The following is a 21,780-nucleotide window of genomic DNA, read 5'->3' on the forward strand; positions in this document are numbered from 1 at the left end:
GTCGTATGTAGAGCATTCAGACTAACATCACTGCTAACGTTGTCACTACCAGAAAACATCTTAGCCTGGAACTTCCTCCAACACATAATTCATTCGTTGTTCTGGAGTCTCTCTGTTGGGAACTGATTCTGTTCCAGTAAAGATCTTCCGGGCCAATCAGATCGTTGGGGCGGGGCTTAATGTGTTGGTGGACAGTCATACAAGTCATCCGAGAGACGTGGAGTTGTTATCTTTCTTGGGCTATTAGCTTCTTTATAATTTAATATAATACAGTAGCTAACATTAGCATATTTAAGCTAATTAAATGACTAACAGTAGCTGGTTTGGGCCAATTGAATGTCATGTCAACGTTAAGAATTAAATTTGTTACCAACTAAATGGCTTTGATTGGTTGAAGAACTGTCCAGTTGATGCAGAGGTATTTTTTTCTCATCATAATGAAACCCAGATGGAGATACAACAGGCTAGTTTGACTTTACTTACACTTTGTACTGATTATGTTCTTGTAACTCCCATCCAACATTAACTTAGTGCTGGGTTGGTTGGAGGACTACCAAATGGTTGCAGAGGTATTTTTTTTTGTCTGTCAGTTGCCAGACTTGAGGGGCTAATAGAAGATGGAAAGTCGGAACCTTTAACTAATTAGTCATTTATGCTTTTAGAGAAGAAGAGTCTTTAACATGTGCATGGCGGCCATCTTTGTCGTATGGGTCTTGCTGTAATCGTTGATGATCTATAGCAGCTCTTTCTCTCGTAGATTTCTTAGACAACGATTTGTTTGGTTTCTTCTTCATGGTTTTTGTAAGTTTTACGATGCCTTGCAGTCTAATTTATTTGCTTCAAACGCACCTTTCACTTTCTGTTTTTTCTTTTCTTTGAGACGTTGGGACAAAACTAAACACTAACATCTACTCTCAGGGTATTAATGATCTATTGGGGTAAGTAAACATGTCAACTAGTGCTGACACGTCATTATCTAAATTATCTGACTCCTCGTTACTGAGTTACAGTTCATGTGCTGAAGCTGAAGTCTTTAAAAAGCTGACGGTGAATACACAGGAAACAGGAAACCTTCCCAGAGCGTGACGAACAGCGGTCAGAAAACCACCAGACGACCTCGAGGACACATCTGAAAGGAACGATCAATGACCTGATCTGATCTGTACGATTTAGAAACTAAGCAGAAAGAATTATCTTTTAAAATGGTTCAGATTATTTCTGGGTTTACATGAGAATACAAGTTTTAATCTGCTCTGTTCAGCTCTGTCTCTGTTTTTGATGCACAAACCAAAAGTAACCAAGTGGAGTTGGTTCTATATTAAGGAAACTTGAAGGGGAAGTTGTGAAGATGAAAATGAAATGAATTTCTGCTGGTGCACAGTGACATGGAACACCAGGCCTGGTGTCACTGAGCTGGACTGAAACACAACATGATTGTCAAGTTAAGTGTCTGTGAAGGTTCCCAGTCATCCAGGCCATGGTATAAATTAAAGAACAAGATGAAAAACAGTCATCTGGACTAGTTGTGTTTCTTGACAACATCTCCTCCAAGTCTTAAATTCAAATCACTGGTGGTGAGTTTAGGTTTTAGGTTTCAGAACGTGTTTTCACAAAGATATGAGCAGTGGAGACAAGTTTTGTTATTTCAAAACCGTTTTCCACAGTTTTAAAGTATGGCCCAATATTAATCCCATAAACCCAGAGAGTGAAGCTAGATATAGATTAGTGGTGTTCATATCTGTTACATGTAGTCGTCTCTAACATGATGTTTTATTTCAGTTATGTGTTAATTAGGACTTATTAGGACGTAACAAACAGCTGATCAGCTCCAGGACGCTGTTTTTAAACTGACCGTACGTCTCTGCAGGTCTGCTGGCGTCTCCTCAGTCGGCTCCTGGGAACCTTGACACCAGCAAGAACGTAGACGGTCGCATCAACGGTGGCAACGGAGGCAGCAGGGAGAACAGCACGGTGGACTTCAGCAAGGTAAAGCTGGTAGAGCGCCTCCTGCTGCTTGAGATCAGCATCTACATGATGTTCAGACCTCACATCAACATCTGGTCTCACCTGTCCATCTCTAAGTCCCTGTGTCTCCACCTGGTCTTAATATAAATGTGTCTCCACATGCGTCCCCAGCCAGCACTTGAGATCTGATCTCAGTGTGTGTGTCTGTAAATCAGCAGCGCCATCATGTGGTCAGTAGAATATTGTACCAGCTGCTGTCTCTAATGGATCTCTACCTACCGCTGGATCAGAACCATCAACAGCTGCTGGTTGACTTGGAGACATGATCCAGATGTTGGAACAAGATGGAAAGACTCTCACATGTTAAGATCTGATTTATTTCTTCATCTCCTCCCTGACGTTCGCTGGCCAGTTATAACCCAGGATGGATGTTCATGTGAGGTCCAAGGAGGGTTTAAATACTCTTAAAGCTGAAATGATGAGCCACAGTTTAATTTAGTATTCAGGATGTTACTGTAAGGGATAAAATATACACTGCTTTATTTTTAACTCATTGTTCTGAAGGAACTACAAAATTCCAGGAAATGAATCAGTTCAGAACCTGCCTGAGAATCAAACAGGAGATGCTTTTAATGACATCAGACACCAATAACTCCTCTTCATCCTCATATTTCCATCAGATTCTCTTTGTTTTGCACCAAGCTTATAAAACTGAGGAGATGTGAGACACATAAACGCAAAGAATGAGACTCTAGACTGCGTTCAGGTCAAGTAAAATCACTGACAGATAAACTGAAGCTTGTTACTCTAACATCCTGCAGGTTCCCCATTGAAAGAGCTTAGTGGTAATTAACAGCTTAAACAGCGGTTACATGATGATAATAAATAAATTATTTTGTAATGCCAATCCTTATCTTTGAGTATCCTGGTTAGTTAAGAGCTAAGAGATCTTTGAGGTAAATATTTGGTTGTTAAACTGGTTTAAAAACTGTGTGGAGACATCAGCGTAGAAATCATCCAATCATCTCACAACTTCCTGACGGCGTGAAGCCTGACGGAGCCAATCAGAGCTGTGCTGATGATGAGTCGGATGGTGACTGGTTTGTCTCTCAGCAGGACTGCTACTGTGCTTGTTTGCCGCCAGCGGCCGGCAGAAAGCCCGCAGTAAGTCTGCTCACCCGTCGGTCACCGGCTGTCGACCAATCAGTGGCCTGTGTTGTGACTCGTCGTGATGGCTGCTCTGTGATTGGCTGTCTGTGGCGTTCAGTGACCGTCAGCCGTGTTGGATGTTCCTTGTGTTTTTTATCTGAATGTTTATCAAAGTGTTTGATGTTCAGAAACTTCGACAAAGACACGGAGTATTTACGTCCTCAGTAGGACCCAGTGATCTTAGAGCTGAAGGCCTCAGACTGTAGGAGAACGGAGCAAGGAACTCTGGGAGTTTGTTGACGCCTATTAAGACGTGATTTAGAGGATGAAGTGAGACCGCAAGACAGCCCAGATATAGATCCATGATGCAGATATATGCAGCTGATTTCCTTTCAAACGGATCCAAACTCATGTGGACTTGTTGTTTGTAGACGACGTTTCCTCCAAGTGTTCAGCTCTAAATGATGCTGGAGAGTTTAGGTTTTTATCAGAAACATCTGTGGGTGGAGTCCACCTGAAGGTCACATGACCCTCAAGAAGAAGATGTCCCACAGATGTTTCACTGCCCAATGAGTCTCAATGGGACAGATGTCCTCAAGACATTTGAACTGGTGTCAACTTGTTGGGTTCTAGTAGAGTCTCTTGAAGACGTGACGCCACCCATCCCAATAGTTTCTTCATTTCAGTGTAACTGAAACACCAGTGGATGGTTCTCCAATCCAACACTGAGGCTAGTTTGAGTTCACTGTCAGGCCCTTTGTACTGATGATGTTCTTGTGACTCCAATCCAACACTATCGTATCTCCATCTGGATTTCATTATGATATAGAGAAATTAGAGAACCATTGACTGGAGACAGAATCAGAACAGGTTCCTCCAGGTCCAGGTGAGTATCAGGTCATTAACAGACTCTAGTCATGTGACTCCACCCAGATGTTCCTGATTAAAGACCTGAACCCCCCCACCGGTCATTTAGAGCTGAAGACTTGAAGGAAACGTCCAGATGAGTTTGGTTCATCTTCTCTTGTGGATAAACTGTAATCTGGATGTCTGAGGAAAGCCTGACACACATGGCGACACAACAGACCTTAACTCTCTTCATTCAGGTTGTGTTGACCCTTTACAGGTAATGTATCTAACATGTGCTGATGTGTTTCAGGTGGACATGAACTTCATGAAGAAGATTCCTCCTGGCGCTGAGGCCTCCAACGTCCTGGTGGGTGAGGTGGACTTTCTAGAGCGGCCAATCATCGCCTTCGTTCGTCTCGCTCCTGCCGTGCTGCTGACCGGCCTCACCGAGGTCCCTGTACCTACCAGGTAAACAACGGGCAGGTGGTCCGATTCTCCCCGTGGTTCCTCTTAACCCAGCTGATAGCAGCGTGTTGACACCAATGTCGGCTAGCTCATTAGCTCATTGAAGCTAACGTTTGCTGGTTTAGACTAATGTTAGCGTGTTGAAGCTAATGTTAGCTGGTTTAGACTAATGTTAGCGTGTTGAGGCTAATGTTAGCTGGTTTATGTTTAAGTTAAGCCCTGTGATAGACTGGAGACCTGTCCAGGGTGGACCCTGTCTTTCACCCAATGACAGCTGGGATAAGCTTCAGCAGACCCCATGACCCTTAACAGGAACAAGCGGTTACAGAAGATGAATGAATGAATGAATGAATGAATGAATGTTTAAGTTAGCTGGTTAAGGCTAATGTTAGCTTGTTTAGCCACCATGCTAGTAGCAGCTTGGAGCGTCAGGTGAACACAGAAAGACCTGATGAATAAATAAATCTGAACGGAGTCCGTGTGTGTTGCAGGTTTCTCTTCCTGCTGCTCGGCCCGTTTGGAAAAGGTCCACAGTACCACGAGATCGGACGCTCCATCGCCACCCTGATGACCGACGAGGTGAGAGGACGGGAAAACTTTTCCCAAATCACTGTACGACGTACAAAGCAAACGTTTTCTAAGGCGTCGCTGTTCCTTCTGTAGATTTTCCACGACGTAGCCTACAAGGCGAAGGACAGGATCGACCTGCTCTCCGGCATCGACGAGTTCCTGGACCAGGTCACGGTGCTGCCTCCAGGCGAATGGGACCCCAGCATCCGCATCGAACCCCCCAAGAGCGTGCCGTCTCAGGTGAGACCTCGTTAGACCTGAACCTGCGTCTGTGTCGACACCCGTTAACCTCTGATTAATAACGGAAGACGATGTGTCTGCAGGAGAAGAGGAAGATGCCGTCTGTCCCCAACGGCTCCGCCCACCACTCTGACACGGTGAAGGAGGCGGAGCATGAAACGGGACCGGAGCTGCAGAGGACGGGGAGGTAGGTTTCAGCTGACGGTAAAAGAAACGCCATGAAGAGTGGCCTAGAAAGCTAGAGGAACTTGTTGACTGATTGGATTAGAAGGTGGACGTCTGGTTCATGAGTCATTTTTATGCAGAAATGTAGAACATCTTGAAGGATGCAAAAACTCTAAACCTTGTCAACAACAGACAAACATGGAGGAAGGTCTTAGTTTGTATGGACCGCACGTTAATGAAAGACGTCTCCTGCGTCCTCCAGGATATTTGGGGGTTTGGTGAACGACATCCGGAGGAAAACTCCCTTCTTCTGGAGCGACATCAGAGACGCCGTCAGTCTGCAGTGTTTGGCGTCCATCCTCTTCCTGTACTGTGCCTGCATGTCGCCCGTCATCACGTTCGGAGGTCTGCTGGGAGAAGCCACCAAAGGAAACATAGTAAGAACCCAGACGGACATTTAATGTGAAGAGGCTGCTGGAGCACGGCTGGTGTTGAACCCAGACTCCCTCTCCCTCTCCCTCTCCTCTCTCTCTCTCTCTCTCTCTCTCTCTCTCTCTCTCTCTCTCTCTCTCTCTCTCTCTCTGGTAGAGTGCCATAGAGTCTCTGTTCGGGGCGTCTCTGACCGGCGTGGCCTACTCTGTGTTTGCCGGTCAGCCTCTCACCATCCTGGGCAGCACCGGTCCAGTTCTGGTCTTTGAGAAGATTCTCTTCAAGTTCTGCAGGTGAGTCGCTCCCGTCTGCTCAGACGTTATTCACACTGAGTTATATAATTGTTTACCACGACCACACTTCAGATTCTGCTTTCTTTCCGCTGCTTTCATCACTTCCTGATTGAAACTATGGTCAGACCGCGGTCATGACAGCCCTAAGAGGAAGTAAAGACTCAAGCAGAGTTGCTGACTCGCTGTATTTATTGTGGAGTAGTTCCCATTTAGTCAAACTGGTGCCATAAAATGTTAAAAGGTGTGCGTTGACGTCTTCCTTTACTCCTCTTTTAAACCATCTCTCCTCTTAAAGAGTCTCTGGCTCCCCCTGCAGACGCCTCTGGTCAGAATTAAAGCCGTCGTAGATCAGTGGCGTCGTCAGATGTCTCATAAATTTGGTTAAATAAGAGCTAAACCCAGAGGAGCCACACAGGTCACAGATTATCATGATTTGTAGGATTTGGCTCAGCTCTGTAACAGGTTTAGAGGATTGTTCATTTGTCTCCTGAGCTTTTAGAGAGGTGCAGGACTTTACTATTGTATTTTTACTCTGAGGATTAAAACGTATTTTTGAGGTCAAAATCAAACTGTAACACTTACATAAAGCCCTTAATTTTTAACCTGCTCCATTTCCCCAGGAGATTATATCATACTATCTTTTAAAAGTCAAATGTTTCCTGGAAAATACGTCAGAGACACGAACGATGACATAAGAGGTAAAAAGATCAGAAACTAAAACTATTTTAATCACCAAAGATTAATGTGTTCCTGCTCCTCCGTTGACTCCTGGTCCATTTACAGATCACTGATCTGAAAGTGACGCTGCAACAGGACAAATAAATATCGACCCTAAGATATCTGAACATTTAGATTTCAGGTTGTTGTTTAGTTGGTTTTGTCAGATTCTGTTAATTGTGTAGTTGCTGCAGGATCACACTCGAGTTTCCCTGAAAAGAAAATCAAGGTACAACTTTGACTAAGAAGGTTTTTCTTGTTTTATTTGAACTCTAAAGCTTCATGAGGCGGAGTTAAGTCAGAAAACTTTATCACATGAAGATGTTGCTGGAGTTCAGTGCTCGTCCTCACATGGGGAACAGCAGGAAGCCGCTGAAGGTGCTGTGGTGGTTGCTGTTGTCCCAGATCTGGGTGTTTTGCCACAGGTCCAGGGACAGCGTGTCACCGGCCTCCAGCAGCAGGGCGGCGCCGTTGGACGCCGTGTCGCTGCCCTCGCCGGATGGCTGCTCGTGGGTGATCAGCTGGATGTTGACGTCGTTTTTGTAGAGCACGGCGCTCATGGTGAAGTCGGTGGGGGCGTTGGCCGTGAAGCGGACGTAGTAGACGCCACGGACCGGCGCCGTGAACACACCTGGGGGAGGAAAGGTTGATCAACGCTGACATAAGGCAGCAAAGAAAGAACGGTCATCGAGAGTATTTCATTTTGCCGTCACTGACCGGTCTCAGAGTTGTACGCCTGGCCGATGTTGGTCAGGACGTCTCTGTAGATGAGTCTTCTGCGTCCAGACGTGGTCTTCTGAAGGCCGTTACCTCCGAGAGAAGCTGCAAACGCCACCTTTGGCACATCTGGACGGGAAATCACAGACTGAACTGTTCAGAATAACTTTAAAATGACTACAAGAATAACGTCAAACTCAGGCTACTAGATTATTTCTGCTTTTAAATTATAAACCATGGTTATAATAACTGCAGTGAAATATTTAGATTAATAAGTAGAGCTTGATATTGCTGAATAGATTCTAATTAAAATCAGTTTATTCAGAGTCTCAAAAACTGTTCTGCTTAGCTATAAGAAGGTTCCACAATATTCTCCCTCTAGTATATTTCATGTCTTTATATGACTCTAGTCATGTGACCTTCAGGTGGACTCCGCCCACAGATGTTCCTGATAGAAACCTAAAGTCTCCACCAGACATTTAGAGACTTGAAGGAAACGTCTTCTACAAACACAACGAGTCCAGAGTTAATATTTGTTTTCATATTTTAGTTAAAAAGGCAGAGCCCTGTAAATAAGAGGGACAGTCAAAGTGTAATTTCTTCTTTTTTTGTTTTTCTTAAATAAATGTTTAGAAGAGACTTACCTCTCATCGCCTTCAGCTCCTTCTCTGTTGTCTCCAGTTTCTCTTTGACATCTAGACACGGAAATATATAAAAACATTCATTTATACCAAATATAAACTTTATATAAGTAACCGTCTGACCAGTGAACAGATTTTACAACCAAAAAGTTGGAATGGCTTCAAAATAACAAGTGTGGAACAAAGAACGTTGAGTTTTACCCAAGTTGTCAGCCTGAAGCTGAGCCAGTGACGCCTGAAGAGCCTTCAGCTCGGCCTCGACGTCGAACCCCGTCGGCTGTTCGTCCCTTTAACGCCACGAAAACAAACAGAATGCAAATTAATCTGTATTATGGAGTACCACAAGTCTCTGTCCTTGGTCCTCTTGTGTTTTGCCTATAAGAGCTGGGTTTAAAAGATAAATAAATAAATATTCTGACTAAAATCGACTTTAAAAAAGATCCAGTATCAATTCATAAAACTCTCAGATGATTGTTTTGATCCGTTTCCTTCATCCTCTTGTTTGAAAACCAGTCTTACGAGACCACAGCAAGATCTCTAAGGACTAATCTCATGGCAGCATTTTGGATTCACAAAGTATGGCGACAGAGAAGAGCTGCACAAAAGCAAAGACGTGAAACTAGAGATAAAATATTGAGGACATGGAACAGATCTCTGTAAACGTTTGTTTTGAAACGGTTTGATGAACACAACTTTATGTTACGTTTCATCAGCATAGACGTTAAATCCTGAACAGCTGTTTGTTGACTTGGGGAGATGATCAGATTTTGGAACAAGCTGTAAAGTCTGACGCTGACTTTGTCTCCAAACAAGTAACTGTCTTCCTCTAACTCTTAGATTGAGGGCCAGTATTAGTTAACGCTCGTCCTCACATGGGGAACAGCAGGAAGCCGCTGAAGGTGCTGTGGTGGTTGCTGTTGTCCCAGATCTGGGTGTTGTGCCACAGCACCATCTTCAGCTTGTCGTCCTTCTCCAGCAGCAGGGCGGCGCCGTTGGACGCCGTGTCGCTGCCCTCGCCGGACGGCTGCTCGTGGGTGATCAGCTGGATGTTGACGTCGTTTTTGTAGAGCACGGCGCTCGTGGTGAAGTCGGTGGGGCCGTTGGCTGTGAAGCGGACGTAGTAGACGCCACGGACCGGCGCCGTGAACACACCTGGAAATGGAGATAAATGATGATCATTTACAAAACATCTGTGGAAACAAAGAAAAGCTCTCGGCTGACAGAAGAAACCAACAGAGTCAGAAAGTTTCTTTTGCAGAATCTTTAAAAACAACTTATGCAGAATTTAACAGGAAACTTTGGCTCTTGTGTCTCACCTGTCTCTGCATTATAAGCTCCGCCCACGTTGGTCAGAACCTCCTTGTAGATGAGATCTTTGTTTCCACTTGTCGTCTTCACGAGACCATTTCCTCCCAGAGAGGCAGCGAACGCAACCTTGGGAGTTTCTACAGGAAAGAGGAAATTCTTGTTCTCGTCTCTTTTAAGCTTCACTCAATGAGAGAATTAAATGTTTGGAGGTTTTTAGGCTGCGTTGAGTTTAAAGAAACATTTTTCTGTCTGAGCATTCACAAGCAATATACGTTTAAAGTTGTCAAAGAGTGAGATGTCTCACCTTTGACTCTCCTCAGTTCCTTCTCAGCTGCCTCCAGACGCGTCGTCATCGCTGTTGACGTAGACGAGAGAGAAGCGACATACGTGAAAAACAAACTAGAACAATGTGAACTTCATCCAGCGTTCGTTGAACCTCTGCTGTTTACACATGGAGGAGGTCAAATGTCAGAACCCCCCTGAAGGTCTCGATGCTGCTGAACTTTAAAGATGCTTATCGGAAAGAAACTCTGATCGTGAACCACCAACAGAAAGCTGGAGGTAACTTTACTGAAAACCAACTTAGCTTTGGATTCATCAGGAACGTTTTGTCCCCAAAGGCAACGACAAAGAGTTGATGCTTAAAGAGGAAATGGTTGCAGCTCTTTGAGACGACGAGTCTGTTCTCATGTTGAGTTAAACGGCATCAGAACGGATTTAATTCACCTGGATGAGCACTGTGGAGGATGGATGTTGTGGAGCTGATCCATGTTTTGGAACAAGCTGTGAAGACTCATAAGTTATTCATGTATTCACTAGCGTACCTAATAAACTGGACAAGGAGCCTAAATATTCCTAATCTAACCCTCATGCTCTAGATCTCTCAGCTAATGAAGCCAAAGTGACAGAAATTAAGTAATTAAATCTATACTTTTTGTTTAGTGAGATTAAATACACACTGTGAATGATATACACTCCCTGGCCAGTTCATTAGGTACACTAGTGAATGCATTCCTATCTAAATCCTCCTCCCTGACTGAATTACTACCAACTGAACATTAGAATGAAGTGTTTCTGTTATTTAGCCCAATAACTTAAAATGGAGTACATGTGAAAACCTTTCATGAAGCTGTAGAGCAGGACTGGTTTCACTGGTGTACCTAATGAATTGGCCCCTTAAGAGCCAGAAGTCGTCCAGCCATGCGCGGCCTTACCTCTCCTCTCGGCCTGCAGCTCCTCCAGGGCGTCCTGCATCTTCTTCAGCTCGGCCCGGCTGTCGACGGGCTGGGCCGAGCTGAACCGGGCCAGGCAGGCCAGAGCCAGCAGCAGCAGGAGGACTGGGACACAGCGAGACATTGTGACACGTCTGTGGGATGTATGTAAGGGACGTGGACGGCCCTTTATATACGTCTGTTCTCCTGAGTCAGTGTTGACTCTGTACATCAGTGTTGGCTCAGGTGACTGATAACGGCAGCGCTGACTGATCACATTCTATGTTTGTTCATTTCTACATCCAGCAGTTACAGAGAAACTGGGTTTATTTGATTCAAGGCTCCGTTCAGACCCTGGAAACTGTTTGACATGGAGGAACAGTCCGTCTTATGGAGCGACTTCAACCAATCAGATCCATGTAGCTAGAGCTAACATGCAGTTGGTTTAGCGAGCTGTTTAGCTAGCACGTAGAAATTAAATGAAACCAGTAATGGATCAAATTATTTTGGGTTTTGTTTATATGACCCAGCCGTAACCCTCCTTGTCCTTCCCCAGCGACTACGGCCTGTCCTACCTGTCTCTGAGGACCAGCATCGGGCTCTGGACGGCCTTCCTCTGCCTGCTGCTGGTGGCCACCGACGCCAGCTCTCTGGTCTGCTACATCACCCGCTTCACCGAGGAGGCTTTCGCCGCCCTCATCTGCATCATCTTCATCTACGAGGCCCTGGAGAAGCTGGTCCACCTCGGGGAGCTCTACCCCATCAACATGCACAATGAGCTGGACAACCTCACCTCCTACACGTAAGACAACAGCGGCACATTGTAGACCAGGTCCTGCAGAAGGTCAGAATCACCATCTAATGACCCCAAGAACAAAACTGAAACAAAGACGTGTTGTGTTTGTAGAAGACGTTTCCTCCAAGTGTTCAGCTCTTAATGATGGTGGAGAGTTTAGGTTTTTATCACCTGAAGGTCACATGACTAGAGTCTGTTAATGACCTGCTCTGATCCCATCGCCAACCAGTGATTATGATCTATTTGGATAAGAGACAAGATGTCTTCAAGAAACTCTTCATGTCCCCAACAAGTTTCACACCTGTTCACACTTTGGGGGACATCTGACCACCAGAAGTTTCAACCCCTCCAGACGTTTGTCCCTGAATGAATGAAGTTTGAAGTGGGTTGAAACATCTTGGGGACAGATGTCTCACCTCAAAGTTAATCTCAAGAAGTTTTGCCCCCTCACAACGTCTGGATTAAGTTTACCCTCCCTGTGGTCACCACCGTTGATCATCTAAGTGTGACCTCTCTGTTTCAGGTGTCTGTGTTCTCAACCTGCCAACGCCTCCGCCGACGTCCGACAGTTCTGGAGCAGCAGAAACTTGACGTTAGAAAACATCGAGTGGGAGCAGCTGAGCGTGAAGGTGAGTCATGAACCACAGCAGCATCTAGAGGACGTCAGAGGAACTGCAGCTCAGCTCTGGCTTACTGTCTCTCTGTCTCTGTCCCAGGACTGTCTGGATTTGAAAGGGGAGTTTGTTGGGACGGCGTGCAGCCACGAGGGTCCATACGTCCCAGACGTCCTCTTCTGGTCTGTCATCCTCTTCTTCACCACCTTCTTCCTCTCCTCCTTCCTCAAACAGTTCAAGACCAAGAGATACTTCCCCACCAAGGTTTGTCCAAAACTGTTGAGATCAAAATATTTATACTTTAAATCTGCTGCTTCCCAACGTTCAGACGATCACTGAGCTCCACTGTCTCTATCTACAGCTACGTCCTGGAAGTAGTTTACTTATTTTTTTTGTCCTTCTTCTTCTTCTTTGTTTAAATCATGTCAGTGACGTTATATTTACCTGATTCCCAACTCAAGCTTGTGGATGAAGTTTGACAACCTGTCTAAACTCAATTATAAATCCTTTGACAGTAAAATACTGCAGAGGGAGGAAAGGCCAAGGAGCTGGTTACTTCTTTTTTTTTGTTTTTATGAGCGCACTAACTAATGAAAATAACAATAAATCTGTGTTTGGTTTCTGAGCAGCAGCAGGTTGGAAGAACAGCTCATGGAAACGCTCTGAGATTTTCTTCTGGTTTCAGTTTGATCAGTTTTTACAGACTAGACTTGTTTTGCGTTGGCAGGTCCGCTCGTCCATCAGCGACTTCGCCATCTTCCTGACCATCCTGATCATGGTGCTGGTGGATTATCTGGTGGGAGTTCCTTCACCCAAACTCAACGTGCCCGACCGCTTCGAGGTAACGCTGCCTCCGCCGTGAACCGTTGTCATGTTAGCGGCTAATCAGAGTAGTGTTTTCTGAACGCTGCAGCTGTTAGAGGACGCCTTGGGGTCAGGACTTTGACTTGGCCGTTCCTAAACATTCATCTTGTTCTTCTTTAACCGTTCTTTTGTAGAACCACTTGTGTTCTTGGTTCTCGTTGTCTTGCTGCATGACCCAGTTTCTCTTCACATTCAGCTCATGGACAGATGTCCTGACATTTTCTTTTAGAGTTCACTGGTAGAATTCAGAATTCATTGGTCCATCAATGACTGCGTTTACATGTTCTTTAGTATCCCGGCTTTGAGGCTTATCCCGGCTTTGAGCATATCCGGGATAAGGTGTTTACATGGACAAACACAAAAACGGGATACTTCAAAAACCCGATCAAAACCGGGATACTAAAGACCATGTAAACGCAGTCAGTGATGACAAGCCGTCCTGGTCCAGATGCAGCAGAACAGGCCGCTTCAGATCAACAGTTTAATTTAAAGCATCTTCTTCAAACACTAGAAGCTGTTGTCTTCAAAGTTTCAGCTCGAAGCTTCAGGCGACAAATAAAAGTACGAGCTGAGTGAGTTTTGACATCTATGGGTCGTCTTCTGTCCAGCCCACGTCCAACACCCGGGGGTGGCTGATCTCTCCGCTGGGACCCAACCCCTGGTGGACGATGCTGGCCGCCGCCATCCCCGCTCTGCTCTGCACCATCCTCATCTTCATGGACCAGCAGATCACCGCCGTCATCGTCAACAGGAAGGAGAACAAGCTGAAGGTCAGGAGGCGCCTTGAGGAGGAGGAGGAGGGGGGGGGGGGCTGGGTTTAGCATTAGCATTAGCTTTACCTCCCTGTGTGCTCTGGCTGCAGAAAGGCTGTGGCTACCACCTGGACCTGCTGGTGGTGGGGGTGATGCTGGGCGTGTGCTCCATCATGGGTCTGCCGTGGTTCGTGGCGGCGACAGTTCTCTCCATCTCCCACGTCAACAGCCTGAAGCTGGAGTCGGAGTGCGCGGCGCCCGGCGAGCAGCCCAAGTTCCTGGGCATCAGAGAGCAGAGAGTCACCGGCTTCATGATCTTTGTCCTCATGGGCTGCTCCGTCTTCATGACCTCCGTCCTCAAGGTGAGCGTCTCCTCCTCCCAGAGGTTGTCTCAAAGGACACCTGGACGCTTTCTGATGTTTGTGTCTGTTCCTACAGTTCATCCCGATGCCGGTCCTCTATGGAGTCTTCCTCTACATGGGAGTGTCTTCCCTCAAAGGCATCCAGGTCTGTCTCTGTCTCTCTCTTTCTCTCTCCATCTCCGTCTCTGTCTCCGTCTCTGTCTAATCCGTCTGTCCGTCCTGCAGCTGTTTGACCGTCTCAGACTGTTCGGCATGCCGGCCAAACACCAGCCAGACCTGATCTACCTGCGGTACGTCCCGCTGTGGAAGGTCCACGTCTTCACCGTGGTGCAGTTGACCTGTCTCATCGTCCTCTGGGTCATCAAGGCCTCGGCTGCTGCCGTCGTCTTCCCCATGATGGTGAGTCCAGCCCACGACTTCCTGCTGAAGGTCCTGGTGTTAGAAGCTCCTTCTCCTTCTCCTTCCATCTTCTTCTTCCTCTGTCTCCTGCAGCTTCATGTTCTTCAGCTGCTCTTCCTCCTCCTCCTCCTCCTCTTCTTCTTCTTGCTGCTGTCATCTTCCTCATGGTGGTGATTCAAACCCATAGGCGTCGTATTTTCTTTGTTTCTTTTAAAAGCTGACCTTTTCCTGCTGCAGGTCCTGGCTCTGGTTTTCATCCGGAAGCTTCTGGACTTCTGCTTCACCAAGAGAGAGCTGAGCTGGTTGGACGACTTGATCCCAGAGAGCAAGAAGAAGAAGGACGACGACAAGAAGAAGAAGGAGGTGAGATGCTTTTTAAACCACGGCGCCTCCGTTTAAACACCTTCACTGATGTTTGTTTGTTTCCTCAGCGGATGCTGGAGGAGGACGAGGAGCTGCCCTTTGAAAGAGGAGGCATCCTCAAGTTCCCCATCAAAGGACGGTGAGTTGTCATCAGAACGGGACCGTCCCATAGGACGCTCTGCTGCAGAGACTGACCTCTGTGTTTGTGTTTCAGCATTGACCCGTCAGAGGTGAACATCTCAGATGAAATGGCCAAAAGTGGCATCTGGAAATCAGTTTCTAAGAACTCTGACAGCAGCAAAGCTCTGAAACGGAGCAACAGGTAAAACCAGCACAGAATCAGCTGTTACCCCCCCCTCCTCCCCCCAGGGCCGGCGCTATGAGCCCCCTCTCAGCGTCTGACGTTGAGTCTGAGACCGATTCTCTTCCAGGACGTTTCTGATGATGGTTGTGATCTTTGTTCCAGCCAGGACAAGCTGCCGAGCATCCAGATAAACGTGGAGACGGAGGACGGCCGCGGAGTCGTGGACGCAGAGACGTCGCTATGATCCGTCTCCCCGGGGGGGCGAGGAGGGCGGGGCCTCCACTTGGACCAATCGTACTGCTCCGCCTGCGTTTTCTCAGACGAGGTGAACGTTTTATTTTCTCATCGTTTTATGGTGAAACACGGAGACTCCGCCGCCGGGAGCAAATATGGCCGCCGCTTCTGGAATCAGCTTCCTCAGGGTTCTTAGTCTGGTCGGCGCTGAGCGGCCGTGATGAGGCGGACGCCCCGTTCTTCAGACTCATGAAGTTTTAATTTGAAATGTTCTGCTTTCATGAAGCAGACGAAGCTCTTCACCTCCGACAGGTTTTTATTTAATCCATCGTGCTGATTGAAGTTGTTTGTTTCTGTGTGTGATCACTGTTGTACCTCACCTTGTTGCCTGCAGCGGAAAAACTGAACCACGCTGTTTGATTTCTATGTAAAGTTTCAATAAAGTCAGTTTGGTGACGACGACGTAGAGGTCTGGATTAGATGTAAACACATGGTCTGATCATTCTGATTCAGTCTCCATGGAAACCGTTAACTCGCTGAAACCAGATGAAAGACAAACAGCCGAGGTTTTATTTACAAGATAAAAGTATTTTTTTATTTCACAGATCATAAACTACAACACAAACACGTTTAACTACTTGATCTCAGTCAGTCCTGTTATAAATAATAACGATGGAGCTGATCCTGGCTCAGTTACAGCGTCGTCAACACGGAGAGCAGCGTTGACAGCAACAGAGCAACCGACAGCCGAGCCCTCTCAGATCCTCCTGAAAACACAAAGACCAATCACTGATCATCATCAATAAAGTTGTCTATCTATCTATCAAGGCTAGCGCTAAGCTAAGCTAGTTCTTCTGTATCTAGTGTTAACTCTCCACTGTGGCTAACAGTTAGCATCCACTGTGGCTAACAGTTAGCTTTGTTTTCTAGCACTCCTGAAGTTAGTTTTATTTTGTTTTTCTCAAAGATGAAACAAAAATACATCAGCTGGATCCTCCTCCAACCAATCAGAGACATTTAAACTAATCAGATGACGTGTATGACTATTGCTACTCTTCTGTCCATCACGCCCACTAGCTTGCTGCTAACTAGCTTTGCCAACTACAGGAGGCAATGTACACACATTTCCACCTTTGGACATTTTATTTCTCCTGGACATCATCACATTCTACCATTGTGATCATTATACAATCCAGAAGAAGATGGAGATTTCCTCCATCTGAAACACTGGAACAAATGCAGGATGAATATTTCTTTGATGTGACCTCCATCCATCATCTGATTTAAAAAATCTAAAATGAACCAAACAGTCAGAGAAAACCGAAGCAGGCTCAGGAACATCTGAAGTCCCGACAGAAATGTTCCCTCATCCTTATTGTTGTGCGGCGCCGATGCTAACGACCGCCGACCTTTGACCCTTTGTTGAATGTGTTTTTTGTGGATGAACAATGAACCGTTGGTCGACTCTGTCTGACTCACCTCTGGGCAGCAGCATGGTCTCAGTGACGGTCAACGATCCGTTGTGCGGCGCCGGGTCGATCTGCAGCAGCTCACACATCAGAGGGTAAACGTGGATGCTGTCGAACGGCTCGGACAGGAAGTTCTTCTTGAAGCTGGGTCCGAAGGCCCTGAAGATAGTCTTCATGTCCATCTCACCGTTATGGTAGCCGTGGTCGCCTTTGTTCACGTAAACGATGAATCTCTGGTGGAAAAATAAATACATTTGAGTTGTGTACGTTGCCTCCTGTAGTGGAATCAGTAGGATTTTGTAGCCAGATTCACTTTCAAGAGGTAAAAACCCAACGTGGAACACTTTGGGTTCTTTAGTTCTCCACAAATGGAGAGTGGGCCTGGTTCTATTGTTACTAGAACCTTTGTGGTATTTCTCTAAAATACCAGTCAAGGGGTTGCTGAATGAGTTCAGAATAATATCACTGCAAAGTGCAGCTTTGTCAGCACCTTTGTGGAGGGTGTTCAATGGTTTGGTTTGGTTTTAGGGGACAACCGGGACACTCACAGAGTTCAGGTTGAATCCCAGATCTGCAACGACCACGATGGGGGGCAGCCGCTGACTTTTGGCGAGATGGAAGCTCTCAGGAATCTCGTTTTTCTTGTAGACCGTCACGTTGGGAGCTTTGGACAGCGCCTCAAACACATACTGCTCCTTCCCCGGCCGCGGCGTCAAGATGCCAAAGCCGCCGTAGTCGAGGATCTCGAAGCTGGCGTGCTCCAGTAAATTCAGGTACTTGTTGAGGATGATCTCGTCCACCGCTGGCCGCTTCTTGACGGTGGTCATGCCGTGGTCTGAGGTGATGATGACGTTCAGGCTGTCGCTCAGGCCGTGGCGGTCGATGGCCTGCCTCAGGTAGCCGATGGTGTCGTCGATCTGTTGGATGATCGTCTTCCTGTCCGGGTGGTCGGGTCCCTTGGCGTGGCCCACGTTGTCCGGCTCGCCGTAGTACAGCGTCACCAGGTCGAAGTGCTCCTCGGAGAACCAGCTCATCACCATGTCGATGTTCTGACGCCACTCGGTCACGTTGTCGTCTGGGTGACCGGCCTCCGTCACCAACGCTCGGTTCACTGATTGGCCGCTGTAGTTGGCCGCGCCTCCCGGGTAATAGAAGGAAGCTGTTTTCAGACCCTGAATGAAAGAAGGAGGAGAAACTGTTTTATTGAGTTAGTTACTGCTTTCAACCAGACAAACCGCTACCATGCTGTCACCAGGTTGTGTGATGTGTTGTACTCATGTATTTTTAAAGATCAGACTTTAAATCTATAAAAACAACAACAAAGTGTTTGTTTGTTTCTAATTTGAATATTTTAATTAAAAAACAAGAGCTCTGTAAATATGAGGAGCCTTTTAAACTGAATATTACCCACAATCCTCTCTGCTCCACTCTGCCATGCTGGGTGTCATTAGAAACTAGAGAAGCTTCTCTTTCCACTGATACCAAGCATCACATAGCTGGAGCTAACCAGCTAGCCTCAGCTAACCAGCTAGCCTCAGCTAACAGAGAAAACACTCAGACAAACTTTTTATTTCTCAGTCATCATGTCAGAGTTTCTTCTTCTGTCTCAATATTTCATCAACAAATGTAACTGATCTAGTTTTATTATCTTCTGTCCTTTAGAGTCTATCACATGATTCTACATCAACTATGAACCACATGGTGACTTGACTGATAGAATCTGAGCCCTGTTCTTCAGTTTCATACATTGTCTTTGTCTCCATCTAGTGGTCTAATGGTGGTACTACAGATAATAAACACAATAAAATCTTCTTCTGGATTGTATAATGATCACAATGGTAGAATGTGATGATGTCCAGGCTAAATAAAATGTCCAAAGGTTGAAAGACATTTCATATTTCTCACCTGGTTCTGAGCTGTGATCCACAGCGGCAGAGCTCCGTTGTCCCACCACTCTGATCTGAGCAGCGTCTTCTTGAAAGGAACTTTCAGGTTGGTCTTGGTGTCAAACATCATGTTGTGGACGACTTCGTGGTCCTCCACCCATCGACCTAACGCACAGGAAACAGTTTCTTACAGTTAGTGACTCTGGACAGGAAGTGGTTTTAAACCAGGTCTGCTGCAGGTTTAAGGAAAACCTCAGTAACGTCGCCCTCTGCAGGAGTTCAGGTTGAACTGCAGCTTCTGCAGCAGTGAAGGCATCCTGTGACTTTGGACTTGTCTTAACATTTAATGAGGCCTCGTGAGGGTTTTAATCAGTTTCCGGAAATCAGCGTCGGAGGTCAGGACAATAAAATGTGTCTTATCTCCGTCTTTCTTATCTCAGTGATTATTAGAGGACTGATCCTGAGTCCTCTACGTCTGTCTCAGCATTTTACTGTTGGACATGTTTATAGTTATTTTATGTCCTGATCTACACTGTTAATCAGGACGTTGTTGTGTTTGGCGGCCCCTGTGGCGACAGGTGGTATTGCAGGTATTTTCCAAAGATTCAAACCACAGACGGTAGAACCAGTGGACGCCATGACAGCGCCCCCTGGTGGCTCATTCTATGTAATGCTGATGTCTGTTCAAGAGTTTTTCTAAGAAGTTCAATTTCAGTTGTTTTTAGACATGTCAATCATCTTTTTATACGTTCTCAGGTCTGCCAGCATCTAGAAGCCACTGAGGCTAACAGCTAGCATGCTAACAAGCAGCTAACCTAATGTAGGAAATGTAAAGATGTGAAAGGAGGAGGCTGTTTGGATTAAACAACATTTTATAAAATTAAACTTAACTAAATAAAGAGGGTGTTGATCATACAGTAGCATTAACATTAGCTTTAGCATTAGCATGTATATGTACTGACACTGTACAGTTTATAAAAATATAAATGATTAAGGATTAAGGGCGTGTTTAAAGTTGAGTCTGTAGCAGCTGTTTTCAGAGCGTCTGAGTGAATCTGACGCCGTCGTTACCGGTGATGGTGGTGAAGTGGGACGGCGAGGTCATGGTCAGCATCGGGGGGGTCACGTATTTGGCCTTGACTCCGTCCACAGCCATCTGGTCCAGGTGGGGCGTGTCCACATCCTGGTCGTAGTCCCACCTGAAGCCGTCGAAGGAGATGAGCAGCAGCTTGTTCCTCTCCGCCGCCTTGCTCAGCGGCTTCCCGGCGGCGCCCCCCGCCAGTGTCAAGAAGATCAGGAAGAAGAGCTGCGCCCTCATGTTCAGCTTCAGTCCGACTGACGGCGGCTTCACCTGATCCACCTGCAGGTTTAAAGAGATAGAGATCAGCTGATGGAGGACGAGGCCTCGTTTATCAGCGCTCTATGGACCCTGATAGCAGCTCTGGAGTCGGACCCGCGACCTTTTATCAGCAATAAACTGACTTTAGTCCAGACTGCAGATATTCTGATAATCTAGAGTCATCACTGATTCACTGTCTGAGGCTTGAAGAATGAAGAATCTGTGATTGAACAGTTAGATGAGAATAAAAAAACTTTATAGTGCTTGTGCCATGAAACAAAGAAACACAGACGTAAACAGCTAAAAGTATTTGAAACAAAATAAAATAAAAACTACAATAAAATGAAAGTTAAAAACCAGGACATTGTTGCACGACACTTTTCTTCTAAAGACTTTGAGCTTTGTCGGTGTCTGGTGACCGTCCTGTAACGTCTGAGAGCAGCAGTTCAACCTGACAACGTCCTGGGTTGGTTGGATCCTTGGAGGCAGCGGGACGACGGTCGATGGTGGCGACCCGCTGGATCAGAACCATCAACAGCTGCTTGGTGACTGGGAGACATGATCCAGATGTTGGAACAAGATGGAAAGACTCTCACATGGAAGCTTTTAATGTGACCCAGGACTCATTGTGTGTTCACACTACCAAAGGAAGGAGGTCACATGTGTCCCAGACCACCTCCACATGTGGACTGACACCAGATCAGTGTTCACACCTGGACACTTATTCCTAAAGATCCTTATCTCAAAGAGTTGCTCCTACAGGCCGAACTCTAAGAACATTCCTAGAAAGAGTAGATCCTGGTAAAGATAAAAGGTATTCCTAAAGAGTCTCAGCTCTTCAGAGAGCTCCTAAGGTGAGATGTGTTCAGAGCAGGGAGGAGGACTTTTAGAGGTCTAGGAGTCTCTGAAGCAGAAAGGAGTCATTTATCTGTTGTGCTATATTTCCTCATGCCTGCTTCTTGTCTTGTAGTGGGACACTGGAGACAAATCTACGTCTTAAACTCTTTTATTCTCATTGACCAGTTGATCCAGAAGCAAACACTGTTCCTCTGTCCAGTTGGTTTCCTGCTTCTGTTCTGTTCTGTTTGTGTTAGATGTGAACACCAACCATCACTGCTTCTTCTAGGCCGGTTATCAATCACAGAAACTGATGAAAGCTGAGACATTTTACCCTCGTTGATACCAGATGATGAAACATGACCAGCAGGTGAATGAATGGAAGCAGATCAATAGAACTATCAGCATGTGAATACTGTGGTAGTGGCCTGAGTTTAATCACACATGTTGGAGGATCAGTTTAAAGTAGAGCTGCTATTTATTTATTTTATGTAGAATATTATTTATAATTCCACAGTCTTCATAGAGATTAGATTCTATTATTAAGTCTATTGATGTGACGCTCCATTCTAGGTCCATTATCACCAACAGTGTATTTTTACGGGGTCAACCACCTCCTCACTAAGATCAGAGTTCTCTGAGAATGTTCTGGAATCACTCCTAAGCTAAGACTCCTAGCTAGGAACGTTTAGGCTGAGTTAGGAGCTCTGAGAGGTTCTAGGAGTCTTTAGGAACACGGGCCCTGGTCAAAGGTCTGAACGGTTCCTGATGAGGTTCCTCAGGGTAGAGTGTCTAAGTCGTGGCTCAGTTGTGTCTGGTTTTATTCTTTTGTTCAGGCATGC

General features: G+C 46.0%; 3 protein-coding genes across 5 annotated transcripts in view; 1 reads left to right on the forward strand and 2 right to left on the reverse strand.

Moving 5' to 3' along the window:
• LOC311497154 (sodium bicarbonate cotransporter 3-like) overlaps window positions 1-15,866 on the forward strand; it is a 43,716-nt gene extending 27,850 nt beyond the window's left edge. For both annotated transcript variants that reach the window (XM_084557321.1, XM_084557320.1), the window contains exons 7-25: window positions 1,868-1,986; window positions 4,274-4,431; window positions 4,920-5,007; window positions 5,092-5,238; window positions 5,322-5,425; window positions 5,666-5,840; window positions 5,992-6,125; window positions 11,276-11,521; window positions 12,039-12,144; window positions 12,232-12,393; window positions 12,857-12,970; window positions 13,602-13,763; window positions 13,856-14,107; window positions 14,184-14,252; window positions 14,333-14,506; window positions 14,744-14,869; window positions 14,938-15,008; window positions 15,084-15,191; window positions 15,336-15,866. In XM_084557321.1, coding sequence (XP_084413447.1) covers window positions 1,868-1,986; window positions 4,274-4,431; window positions 4,920-5,007; window positions 5,092-5,238; window positions 5,322-5,425; window positions 5,666-5,840; window positions 5,992-6,125; window positions 11,276-11,521; window positions 12,039-12,144; window positions 12,232-12,393; window positions 12,857-12,970; window positions 13,602-13,763; window positions 13,856-14,107; window positions 14,184-14,252; window positions 14,333-14,506; window positions 14,744-14,869; window positions 14,938-15,008; window positions 15,084-15,191; window positions 15,336-15,417 — 2,597 coding nt within the window. In that variant the 3' untranslated portion in view covers window positions 15,418-15,866. The remainder of the gene's footprint in view (window positions 1-1,867; window positions 1,987-4,273; window positions 4,432-4,919; window positions 5,008-5,091; window positions 5,239-5,321; window positions 5,426-5,665; window positions 5,841-5,991; window positions 6,126-11,275; window positions 11,522-12,038; window positions 12,145-12,231; window positions 12,394-12,856; window positions 12,971-13,601; window positions 13,764-13,855; window positions 14,108-14,183; window positions 14,253-14,332; window positions 14,507-14,743; window positions 14,870-14,937; window positions 15,009-15,083; window positions 15,192-15,335) is intronic.
• On the reverse strand, window positions 7,190-10,864 carry LOC311497477 (complement C1q tumor necrosis factor-related protein 4-like; the record flags this gene model as incomplete). Its single annotated transcript, XM_084557798.1, has 8 exons — window positions 7,190-7,473; window positions 7,560-7,688; window positions 8,204-8,254; window positions 8,402-8,487; window positions 9,073-9,352; window positions 9,517-9,645; window positions 9,813-9,863; window positions 10,723-10,864. The coding sequence occupies 8 exons, from the start codon at window positions 10,862-10,864 to the stop codon at window positions 7,190-7,192; spliced, it is 1,152 nt and encodes a 383-aa protein (XP_084413924.1).
• Window positions 15,867-15,961: 95 nt separating the features above from the next.
• On the reverse strand, window positions 15,962-20,291 carry LOC311497155 (ectonucleotide pyrophosphatase/phosphodiesterase family member 7). Of its 2 annotated transcripts, XM_084557323.1 has the most exons (5): window positions 19,834-20,291; window positions 18,782-18,927; window positions 17,425-18,048; window positions 16,887-17,109; window positions 15,962-16,174 (listed from the first exon to the last, which is right to left on the reverse strand). In XM_084557323.1, exons 1-5 carry the CDS (start codon window positions 20,078-20,080, stop codon window positions 16,101-16,103), a joined length of 1,314 nt encoding a protein of 437 aa, XP_084413449.1. In that variant the 5' UTR covers window positions 20,081-20,291; the 3' UTR covers window positions 15,962-16,100. The 2 variants fall into 2 exon arrangements, with proteins under 2 accessions (XP_084413449.1, XP_084413448.1); XM_084557322.1 differs by having other exon boundaries at window positions 15,962-17,109.
• Between the last annotated feature and the right edge of the window lie 1,489 nt (window positions 20,292-21,780).

The sequence above is a fragment of the Chelon labrosus genome (genome assembly GCF_963514085.1).
Source record: "Chelon labrosus genome assembly, chromosome: 12".
NCBI lineage: Eukaryota > Metazoa > Chordata > Actinopteri > Mugiliformes > Mugilidae > Chelon > Chelon labrosus.